We start from the raw sequence: 12934 nt of genomic DNA on the forward strand, positions 1-12934 counted from the left end.
TACAAGAAATCAAATACATTGTTGTTTTTTGGTTACTTCTTAGTGTGCTGTACGGTGCTGTGGCAGTCAGTGTGTTGCCAGTAAGCAGTAGCAGAGAGGTGGTATACTGTAACTACTATCTCATGGGGTGTCTTCTTGCATATGTAATTGGATGTTGTACTGTAAATAATTGCCTGGGCATGTGCCAGTGTGATGATGATGATGATTTGTGTGCTTGCATGTGTGTTCATGCTTACGTGTGAGTGTGTGTGTGCGTTTGTGTGCACGCGAGTACATGTGTGTGGGCGCACACCCGCATGCGCGCGGACGTCTGTGTGCGCGTCTGCCCCATCCGTACTCCACTCTCAAGTCCCACTGATTCTCCTTTCCAGCCATGTTGAATCCTCTTTCCTTATCAGGCAAGCCCAGGCCTGCATCAGGCTCTCCTTGCTATGACAGAGGCTACAACAATAGGCCTGCGATACCGCTGCTTAGCGCTGCGTTTCGAAGGGGAAACCTGCCACGGGCGCAGATTAACAACAACACACACACACACAAAAAATAGATTGCAGCCTCCAAAACAAAACATTTTTCAGAATGCCTTCTCTTGATTAATGAAGCAATGACAAGAAGAAAAATATAATTTCGGAGCAGAAAAATCCGCGCCACCACTTGTTCAAGTTTAGGGGGTAGCTAACAATAAACATATTGACGGGAGAGGGTGGGAACCGGGAGGAGATAAATGTCTGAGTGATGGCTTGAATAATTTTTGGGTGCTTTTTTTGGAGCATGGACGGCAGGACCTCATTTCTCACCTTGTTCTAAATGACACTATAAAACCCCTCCTGGGCCAGACAGACACCACCTCTCTCCCAGCTGCAAATTAGGACAGTATCTTGTCATTTCCCCTTTTGTCTCCACTCTCTAGGTAAGACTCTCTGTTCACAACCAAAAGTCTACTCTTCTCAGAAAACACACACAATACTACATACGATAAAGAATACTGTAGCAGCTAGCCTCAATCACTTGGTTGCAGTATATAATACACATATTTCTCACAAAATCCATGACAGAAATGTAGATTGAAACTAAAAAAATGTCTTAATATCTTAATGTGAACACACATTATTGTTAAGAACATGACACAGGATTTGTCTCTGCCCTTTGCTTCACATGCGACAACATTTCCACTGCCAGCTGCTTCCCTGAAGTGGCTTCCTGTCTCTCCACTCAGAAACACATCAAACCGGAGCAAATATTACAGACAATATAGCCTACAATATACAAAAACATTGTCTCTTTCCTTCTGATATATAAGGAACAACAATAACAAATGTAGTGTTCCCAGGATATGACCAATAATGATATAAATTCACCTCCCTCCTGTTGTAGAAACATACCATGTTTTCTGTCTGTTTTAGGGGTTGCCCTCAATACGTACACTGTCCTAAATATCTTTGTATCACTACCGACTGAGGTCTAAAGTAAAAAGATCAGCAGTCACTGAAACCAGGCCTTACAATAGACCTTTATAATGAGCATTATGAGCATAGAGCAGGAGGCTCCAGCCTCAGTAACACGCATCTAGAACAGACAGGCCTCCAAATCCGCAGCTTATTATTAGCCTGAATCAATTATCAACACCTAGAGACAGAACCCAGCTAACCACAACACTGGGGCCTACTCTGGCCCAGCCGTGGGCCTTTTTTCACATCCTGTCCCGCTTTGTGTAATTACTACTTTTAAGACACCTGCTACTCAATAGCTTCGACACAGACATGTCATTAAGCCCTCGATTGCAGACATTTATGTCTCAGTGTCACTATTCATTTGGGTTAATTTGGGAGTGTTGGCTGGTTGGGCCGTGCGTGTCTGGGCTGGGCTGGCTGAATGTGCTTGTCGCTCACCTGGTTGTGTGGCGGGGCTGGCTGGTGTAATTGGAGCTTAATAGTCTGATTGATCAGGGGAAGAAGTGAGAGAAGTGAAGGATGAGGCTGAGCGCTGGCAGCTCCATCAGTCAGAGAGGAGAACATTGCCCAACCCTGGGAAGAACAGAACACAACCAAACAGGGTACTGACAAGCTGGGGTTGCAGCTTTGGGCAGCTCACTTTCTATTTCTGTCTGGGCTCTCGCTCAATGATTTCTCTCTCTCTCTCTCTCTCTCTCTCTGGTCTCTCTCTCTGGGCCCTCTCCCTCCCCCTCTCTCTCTCTGGGCCCTCAGCCTTTCTCTCTGGGCCCTCTGCCTCTGCCTCTCCCTCTCTCTTTCTCTCTCTCTCTCATTCTCTCTTTGCCCTCTGCCTCTCCCTCTATGTGACCTCTCCCTCTCTCTCTCTCTTCTCTCCCTTCACACACTATACAATACTCCAACCCAAGGCAATTACTTTGTTTACACTTCAGTCCCTGAGTCCTTCTGGGATAAATTACTTTAATGAAAGAACATTATATTTCTATGGTTGATACAATGCACAGAGAACCTGAAATCAGTTCAACGTATTCCGTGATTGACGTACCACTTATTTTTCTTTCTTTGAAGACAATATACATGAGGAAAAAGGGACGGACATTTAGACCTAGTGTGATCATCTAACACAGATAAAGCATGAAGTACAACTTTGGTTGGAGTGTCTAACCAGAGGTGTATGTGCCTGTTGACAGGTTCCTGTAGCAGCAGCAGGCTGTGTGTGGATAGCTACAGTACCTCACAACAAACTCAGCACCCCTGCGACCTGGGGCTGCTGCCACGGCCTTCCATCAGCTGTGAAATCTGCTTTCCTCTTTGATAAAGGCTGGAGATGTGACCCTATCTCTGTCCTACAGACATCCAGATTTCCTGTCATGCTCTTCCCCACAAGTTTTACTCTCTCTCTTTCCTCTTGTCTGCTAGTCCTGCTGGACAACTGTAATGCACCACTGTTCTCCCCCAGCATCGTCCATCACTCCCTAGCCATAGAGACCCACAGTAGACCCATAGAGACCCACAGTAGACCCATAGAGACCCACAGTAGACCCATAGGAAACCCATAGAGAGCCACAGTAGACCCATAGAGAGCCACAGTAGACCCATAGAGAGCCACAGTAAACCCACAGTAACCCATAGAGACCCACAGTAGACCCATAGAGAGCCACAGTAGACCCATAGAGAGCCACAGTAAACCCACAGTAGACCCATAGAGACCCACAGTAGAGCCCCAGTAGACCCACTGAGATCCACAGTATCCCCATAGAGACCCACATTAGACCCATAGAGAGCCACAGTAGACCCACAGAGAGCCACAGTAGACCCATAGAGACCCACAGCAGAGCCACAGTAGACCCACAGTATACCCATAGAGACCCACATTAGACCCATAGAGAACCACAGAAGACCCACAGTAAACCCATAGAGACCCAGAGTAGACCCATAGAGAGCCACAGTAGACCCATAGAGACCCAAAGCGGAGCCACAGTAGACCCACTGAGATCCACAGTATACCCATAGAGACCTGCAGTATACCCATAGAGACCCGCAGTAGACCCATAGAGAGCCAGAGACCCACAGCAGACACACTGAGACTGATAGAGAACCACTGTAAACCCATAGAGAGCCACAGTAGACCCACAGAAGACCAACAACAGAGCCACAGTAGACCCATAGAGAACTACAGTAGACCCACAGTAGACCCATTGAGCCACAGTAGACCCACAGAGACCAACAACAGAGCCACAGTAGACCCATAGAGACCCACAGTGGACCCATAGAGAGTCACAACAGACCCACAGTACACCTATACAGACCCACAGTACACCTATAGAGACCCACAGAAGACCCACTGAGACACACATCAGACCCACAGTAGACCCATAGAGAGCCACAGTAGACCGACAGGAGACCCACAGAGAGCCACAGTAGACCCTCTGAGATCCACATCAGACCCACAGTAGACCCATAGAGAGCCCCAGTAGACCCATAGAGAGCCACAACAGTCCCACGGAGGCCCATAAATATCACAGATAGCCACTGCAGACCCACAGTAGACCCATAGAGAGCCACAGAGACCCACAGCGGACACATTGAGACCGATCGAGAACCACTGTAGACCAATAGAGAACCACTGTAGAGCCACAGTTGACCGACATTTTCAATGACGGCCTAGGAACGGTGGGTTAACTGCCTTGTTCAGGGGCAGAACGACAGATTTTTACCTTGTCAGCTCTGGGATTCAATCTTGCAACCTTACGGTTAACTCGTCCAATGCTCTAACCACCTGCCTCACGAGGAGCCCGCCTGTTACGCGAATGCAGTAAGAGGCCAAGGTAAGTTGCTAGCTAGCATTAAACTTAATCAATCATAATCACTAGTTATAACTACACATGGTTGATGATATTACTAGTTTGTCTAGCGTGTCCTGCTTTGCATATAATCGATGCAGTGCGCATTCGCGAAAAAGGACTGTCGTTGCTCCAACGTGTACCTAACCATAAGCATCAATACCTTTCTTAAAATCAATACACAGAAGTATATATTTTTAAACCTACATATTTAGCTAAAAGAAATCCAGGTTAGCAGGAAATATTACCCAGGTGAAATTGTGTCACTTCTCTTGCGACCCACAGTAGACCCATAGAGAGCCACAGTCCACCTATAGAGACCCACAGAGACCCACATTAGACCCACAGTAGAGCCATAGAGAGCCACAGAAGACCCACAGTACACCCATAGAGACCCACAGTAGACTTACCGAGACCCATATCAGACCCACAGTAGACCCATAGAGAGCCACAGAAGACCCACAGTAGACCCATAGAAACCCACAGCAGACCCATAGCCACAGTAGATGGGACCGCCCGGTCCCTCTGGCTGCTGCCTCTGTCTAGCTCTGGGGACCAGCACTACAGACTCACCACCTCTAACCAGACTATGGAATGGATGTGGTTGGATAACCCAAGCTGACATGATGTCGTGGTAAAAAAAAAGGTGGGTAGCTCTCTTTTATATCAGTGTTCAGCTAGAACTGCAAACTGTACTGTTAGGGGATCTGAAAAACCCTGATCAGGAAATGTTGAATATATGCACAATTATTTGACTACAGGTACTGTACATATGAGTGAAAATAGCTGTAAGTTGTAGGGCCGGGATGATACCAGTATCACTATACTCGGAAGTATCGTGGTAAGAAAACAAAACAAGAAAACAGCCCTAATGTTAGAAACAGACACCATTATTTTTTTTATTTAACTAGGCAAGTCAGTTAAGAACAAATTCTTATTTACAATGAAGGCCTAGGAACAGTGGGTTAACTGCCTTGTTCAGGGGCAGAACAACAGATTTTTTACCTTGTTAGCTCGGGGATTTGATCTACCAACCTTTCTGTTACCAGTCCAACGCTCTAAACACTAGGCTACCTGCCACCCCATTATGCTGTCATCCAGAGTCACATTGATTTATTTTCAGCTATAACACACAACATTTTACACAGCAGGAGTTAGGTCTGCTTTGTGTTTACATTTTTGCCATGGGAAAAATATTGCGATACTGATATCGGCCCGGCCCTAGTTAGTTTACTCCAATCAGGGGAGGGGTGGTAGTGTAAAACAAAAAAACATGGGGATTAGAAATGGTGCAAACAATTACATTTATAGAACCATAAATTGATCCTCAATATTAAAGCTGATCTAGCTTTGTTCAACCTCCCCAAAAAAAGTCAACTCTGACCGCCGTTACTGGTGAACAAAGTAACACCAGTAACCAAAGAATTTTCTTGCAATAAATGGGTAAACACTTGCTCAAAATGTAAAAAATAAACTGTGTTTATCCTCCACTACACCACTGGTGATGAGAAACCCTGCCTGACACCTGAAGAATCGCATTAGCTCCTCCATCGTGAATCCTAGGCTTTAGCTCAGCTAGCTAACACAGTTTGCATGCAGTTACCACTCATCCCCTCTGACTCCTGAACACTACGCTCCTCATTGGTGTAATCATCAGACTCACATGACACAACTGGCCAGCCCTGACAATCTCTGCTACTACTATGACAGACAGCACCACAAGTGCAAGCTTTATGGAATAATCACAATGAATCTCTGCATCTTGGGACTTTTTCAAGTGGTGACACCGCATGACTTACAGTATTAGCTAAGTTTGAATGTATGCTACAATCATGGAAGACGCCTTGATCTAGATACAGAAGTCTGCGAGTGACGTGTTTGAAAGACCCTTTTCGATTCCATCGAGGGCATATCAATATCACACAAGAAGGTCACGTGTTTCCAGCTTGGATTTCAAAGTGTGAGAGAGAAAGACAGGTGACGTTAATGCCTGAGAGCTGCCATGCCATTGGGTAATTCATTCACCTCTGTGGTTTCACAATCTAACACAGAGAGAAGAGATTTAATAGTCCCTAGAGGTCATACTTCATGAGAATGACTGAGAGCCCCTCTTGGGTGAATGAAGTAGAGACCCATGAAACAATCAGGGATTATTTCTGCCTTCAAATGCTTTATACTGCCTTCCTGACCCTGTAAAGGAACACGAGGCTGGTCTGACATGCATCAAAACTACCCAGCTTTCTCTTTTCTTTCTCCCTCACATTGCTCTTTTCTCTTAGTCCCTATTTTATTTCACCTCGTAAGGCTTTCTCTGGTTGGGTGAGACATTAGAGCTGGTTTCTGTCTTTAAATGGCAGTATATCGTTAAGACGCAGAATACAACTAAGTCCCTTTCCTCCCTCAGTGGAAAACAAGAGCTAAAATGCCTTTCTGTGGAAGTTGCCAATGGGGTTTTTACACTACTACTGTATATATACAAGCAAAACTGCTTAATGACCAGGTGGTTGGTAAATTAAGCCGTGCAGTGCAAGATGAGTCCCTGATGGAAATAGCAGAGAATTTATTGCCAGCTTTCTTGTTTATCTATAGGTTTGGCGAATGTGAAGTATGTTCGTATCACAGTAAAACAGGCAGCTCAATAAAACCAAAATACGTTACTCGAGTTCAGCTAGGCTTTAATGATGTATTGTGTGAAGTTGGTAACAGCCAGCAGCTCATTTGAGAGATGACTGAGACTAAGAGAAGAGAGAGGAGAGGAGGGCAAGCAGCGAAGCATAGCATATGTACCCATGAGAATAGACACAGAAAGGAGAGATCCTTAAAGGCAATATGCCAGAGAGCTCTTCCTCTCCCTTTAATTGAGAGAAGATGTTATATTCTTTGTAACCCCTCCACAAGCCATTACAGGTGAAGCCTAGCACCTGGCTCAGTTAGACGCCTGAAGATAGGAGGATCTCAGGGAAGGATTCAGGCGAAGGCAGAGGGCTGTAACTAACAATCTAGAACATTACAATATTGTCCAACAGCTCAGTCTCTTAGAATGTGAACAGTTTAAAATGTAGTTAGTTCAGCACGCAGCGTTACTATATCTTAACTTCATTTTTAGGAAGTATACAAATGTAGGAAACCTTTAGTACAAATACTCTGATAACTGCATCTCAACCATATGAGGATGCATTTGACACTACTTGTTCACTCTGAGGGCAATAGACTGTCACATTGGCTACCCACCTTTCATGTAAATTCATGCAAAAATGGAAGAGAACTATATTTGCATGTCATGCACAGTAGTGGCTTGAGGTGTTCATCCTTAGAATCACTCTTTGCTTGAGGATAACAGGCCTGGACCCGAAAAGAGTCCATATTTCATGGTTAGATGAAATATTTAAAGCCATTGATGACTTTAGAATCGTGAGGGGAGCTTAGAAAACAGTCAGAAACAGCTCAGAGAATGATTTAATAAAGTTATAGTGTTAAATAAATCCACGAGAACGGGCAGGGCCTCTGAGTCTAAAATCCTTGTGGACTTTTCCTTATGTTTCTTAACAGGATGAATGTGAGATTGGTTACAATTTTTAATAAGAATTTTCTTAATTAATCCAAATGAAAATGAAATATCAAAACCCTGGAGGACTCGTCGTTTCACCAGAGCACCAGGTCAACATATTTTCCAGACGTTAAAGAGGAACTTCACTGGGATGTCTTAAAACAAGAGGGGCCAGCCGATTGATGTAAAGCTGGGGTGAGAATAGCAACATCAAATATAATGGATCGTTAGTTCATTGAATCGAGGGTCTGGACTTTAACTAAAAAAAAATACCAATTAAAGTGTTTAGTCGTAAAAGATGCAGATTAAATTGTTGAAATGAATGCACATCAAAGCCTTTTGTGAGGGGAAATTTGATCCCTGAACAGTCAACTCTATGGGTCTGACTGTCTGGTTGCCTCCTCCTTCCAGTTGACTAGGCTTTACCCCTACCCACTCACTCTCACTGTATTGTATTGGTGGAAGGAACTTGCTAGTAGGCTGGCGGGCAAGGCCTCTAAGAACGACAGATGACTGGTGAACTAAAAACACAAACTTTTTTACATTTTTAGCAAAGTGAAGGTTAGGTTATGGACCAAAGTCTTGAGAAAAAGGGTGACAGATAATTTGGTGCTATTCTCTGTTTTTTCATGTTCCCAGAGCAGCCCCAGTAACAATGTGACTCTGACAGAATAAGTGAAAGAAAGAGACAGACATTAAAAGCATGACCTACCATGCCGCTGCCATCGATGTTCATCTCGATCTTCCCGTTGAAAGGTCCCCACGTGGTTCCCACAGGGAGCTGCTGGCGGCTGTGGATCCGACGCTCCCCATCCTTGTGGAACGCATCCAGCTCTCCTATAAAACACCAAGCATCGAAACAGTCATCATATCATAAAACACCAAGAATCTCAAAACAGTCAGCCAAATCCTCCAGTTCCCTAGAAAACACAGTCATTAATATCATTTGTCCTTAAGTAAACCTCAAAGATCATTGCAAAAGTGCTCCTCTTTCTTTTTCTGGGATACTGTGGCCATCTTGTGAAGTGTCCTGGTATTTGGATTTATTTGTTTACCATTATCCATAAAAAAAATATATGTTTTATTGTTACATGCACAAGATAGGTGCAGCGGAATGTGTTGTTTTACAGGCTCAGCCATAGTAGTACGGCACTCCTGGAGCAAATGAAGGTTAAGTGCCTTGCTCAAGGGCACATTGACAGATTACTATTTTTTTCCCCAGTGCATATACATCTACAGTCCCTCATGTTCATAAAACAGTAAACAGTGCAGGTTAAGCCGTCTGCTTATAAAGCCAAAATAATCAGGAGTGAATCCATCATCATCATCAGTTGGAGGGTTTCAAATCAAAATAAATCAAAACAACAGGCCGGTAACCTTGCCTGAAAGGTGTCTTCTCTAGAGATAATCTCTGTGAGACATCGCAGGGCCAGGCTCAGTGACTGGCAGGCAGCGAGAGAGGCAGCGGATTGATCCAGGAAGAAGCTAGGCCCCTTGTTAGTGCTGTGCACAGCTACACTTAATGAACTGCGTAACAGGATAGCACTGTTAGCGCAGCTAGCTAAAACACCCCCGCTATCTTATCTCTTAGATTCAGTGTACTTTTTTGGGACAGTGATTAATCAAATAGTTATGATAATTGGGGCCGTAGCGTGGTCACCGCTGGGTTTCTGGGGGAGAGGAAAGTCATGCAGGCCTCTCAAGTGCACATTTCCGCCTGGTCGCCTTGACAACCTCTGAGTGCCCTGGTTGGAGGATTTAGACCCTCAACCCCCTCAAGCGCTATCTGCTCTATCTTCCTGTGAACGTCTACTCTCCCTCTGACTGAAGCCAAGTGTTATGATTGTCTTCAGCACTCTAACTTATCACCCTTTTATTGAGGCACATTTTCACATAATGTTCCCGCCTTTGTTACTGTAAAGTGAATGTAATATACAGTATGGCACAATCTAAACAGACCCAGAAGGTATTCATGTATTTCTCATAGTTGATACGTTCTTACTGTAGTTACCGCACATGTATGAACCATACATTTAGTTTGCAACACTTATTTGAACCTAGATGTGCACTGATGTTGTTGCTAATCAGTATTCTGGGCATGTATTCCATGCATGTTGAGTGAAGTGAAATGATCCCTGAACTTTATAATAACACTCCTGTGATATAATGACCTATTCAGACGAGGTCTATACTGTAAATATCAGCCTTGTATCTGTGACACGCTATTGTGTCAGTCTGTTTGTATGGAAATGCTTTCATCTAATGTGCTCCTTCTCATGCATAAACAACATTGGGTGACGGGTGGCTACGCTAACAATAGGCTACGTTGTTGTTGTTTCCTAAAGATCACACACACCTGGGTCAAATCACACCCTGGAGTCAGGAAGAGTTCTTTTCAGAAATACTTCAGTCTCTTTTGATGCCATCAGCTACACCCTCCGCTATAAAAATACACCTGCATTTCAAGAACATTACAGCCCGAACAATTACTTGACGTTGGAAATGTACACGTATATGCCAAAACTAGAATCAAACAGAGTAATATTCTCATCTCAATAATCTAAACGGTCCTTTCTGTATGATACCAATGCCTACTGTATGTCCAGACAGGCTACTAAACTTTATTTTGTGGAAGAATTAACTGGGATGATTATCTCTCTCCTCCTCCTCCTCTCTGTCTGTTGCCCACTGCGTTACTGACGGTGTGGTGGAAGGTGGCTAAGCTCATTAAGAGAGAAATGATTAAACATTGAAGCACAGCTGGCCACCATCAGAGGCAGCAGGCTCCCTCAGTGCGATGCAAGGGAGAAGGAGCGCATGCAGCCACCGCTTGATGCATTCTGTCTGTCCTCTGATAAGAGCGAGGCCCTTTAACCACTTGGATGCTAGTTCCTGTTTAGCCCTGTTGACACAACGACCGCTAGCTACAGCCATCCCCAGCGGGCGGGTAGTCTCTCTCTCTTTCTCTGTCTCTCTCTCCCCCTCTGTCTCTCTCTCCCCCTCCCCTCTCTCTGGTTGATACGAGATGGGGGGATGGGAGTAGTAGGTGTGTGAGAGAGAAGGGAGAGGGGGGTACAATTCAATTGGAGGTTTCGAGGTCCTCATACAGTGTCTGTGTGCCAGTTGTTTGTGTCCCGTACCAAATGTTGCCTGAGGACCTTGGCTTCCAGCTGGTGTGTCACATCTGTTGCAGATACAATCCTCCGACCTCAACAAAAACACCAGCTGAAAAATAATAAGCCTTCATACTTTATCTCTCAATTTGCCACCAGCATTTAGGAGTCCACTATCTATAGATAAAGAATATATAGATATGCATTATGATAACAGACAACTGGTTTTATCTAAATGGGGTCTGTGGACAGTCTATACTCCCTGATATCTATGTTATTTTGGATGGTCAGAGCGAAGAAGCCTCCTTTGGAAAATCTTTAGCCCAGCCAAAATGAACACTCTTTGTCAAACGTTTCCTCTCTGAGGTTCTGAGACTATTTTAACTCTCACCTTCTCACTCTGCTTATTACCTTAATAAACATTAATGACAAAGTAAAAAATAAACACTCACAGTATTGAACCCTTTCTCACAAATCAAAGACAAGGCCTGAAGAAAGAGTGGCCTTCAGTGAGCTCCAGTACAGGGGGGTTTGACAAACCCTACCCCGCTCTGTCCCCCTCAACGTCGCTCAACACCCAATAGTGAAATGCCACAGTTCTTGGCAAGAGGCAACTGATGATGTGACTAAAGAGTCGTCGTCCCCCCCCTCCCTCCCTCCCTCACCCTCTCCCCCTTCGATAAGATCATCATCTGTCGCTAGACTCTGGGGTCTGTTCCTGCTCTCTCTGGTCTCCACTGATACTTGGCAGCCCAATGAATGTCCCTTTGTGTGTGGAGAGATCCTCCTCAGATAGCACCCAAGATGCTCCACGCTGGCATCTGTTTGTTTTGCTGTTATGGCAGACAGAGGGACAGAGAGAAAGAGGAATAGGGAACCTCATCGTCTCTCTCTGCGTCTCTCTTCACTGGCATAGCTCGGAATGCTAATGAGCAGTGTCTCAGTGGCAGGGTGCCATCTTGGTGTGATTTAAAGAATAGATGGTGGAGGGGTGGGAGAGAGGGAGAGCGAGAGACAGACACCCCAAACCTGAACCCATCACCTCTTTTATAAATCCACTATTAGATCTCCAATAACATGACCTGTTATTTAAAATGAAGAACATTTGCCCTCACCTCCATTCAAGTGGTATCTATATAGGTACAGTCCACATACAGTAACACCGTAGTTCGATCCATGTGAGCCAGTGAAGTATGTTCTGAATGGTGGGTGCAGTAGGTTCAGTAGTAAACAATCACTCAACCATAGTATCCCTTTCTATGTGGCAATATGGCATTCAAGGGACTCAGAATGTTACCACAGAAATGTTACCACAGAAATGTTACCACAAAATCTCAATGTATAAATGTTTGAACACTATGGTGGATTCCTATTGGATGATGATGGATAGACTTTGTATTCAAATATTCCTCCATATAATAATGTACTCCACATCTCCTGGTGTGGAACTTCATCCAATTTGGATTTAACTTAATATAATTTCTCTACAGTGAGGGTGATAAATGACAAATGACAGTGTTAGGTGGCTGCAGATGAACAGTGGTTTGACTGTAGCCATTTAAAACATGAATATTAGTTCAGTGACCATCTTAAAACTAAGCCTTACCTTGGTCGCCTATACACATTCTATGTATTTATACATAAATAAATCCTATTTCCATGGTTAAACATTATTTCAACTAATAAAACCACTTTCATACTATCCCTTGAATGTAACAATTGGAAACAAATACAATCCAATGTAATATTTTTCACTTAAAAACAACAATTCACTGGATATTCACTGGATATTCACTGGATATTCACTGGATATTCACTGGATATTCACTGGATATTCACTGGATAGTCACTGGATATCATAAAATGGTAACAATTGAAACCATGTGAATCTATGTAGAGAGGTGTACAGTAGAGTAAGAGACTGCTGTGACAACGTTCAATAATAACCCCATGTCTGTCGGTTCAGAGACGCAGCTATCACAACCA

The 12934-nt window shown here is 44.1% G+C and overlaps 1 protein-coding gene across 1 annotated transcript in view; it reads right to left on the minus strand.

The window, feature by feature from the left end:
* The window catches only part of LOC110485644 (zinc finger protein ZFPM2), a 152214-nt gene that overhangs the window by 61747 nt on the left and 77533 nt on the right, over positions 1-12934 (minus strand). Inside the window, exon 4 of the mRNA XM_036944134.2 lies at positions 8548-8672. Coding sequence (XP_036800029.2) covers positions 8548-8672 — 125 coding nt within the window. The remainder of the gene's footprint in view (positions 1-8547; positions 8673-12934) is intronic.

This window comes from Oncorhynchus mykiss, chromosome 2 (assembly GCF_057628025.1).
Source record: "Oncorhynchus mykiss isolate SJ-2025 chromosome 2, ASM5762802v1, whole genome shotgun sequence".
Classification (NCBI taxonomy): Eukaryota; Metazoa; Chordata; class Actinopteri; order Salmoniformes; family Salmonidae; genus Oncorhynchus; species Oncorhynchus mykiss.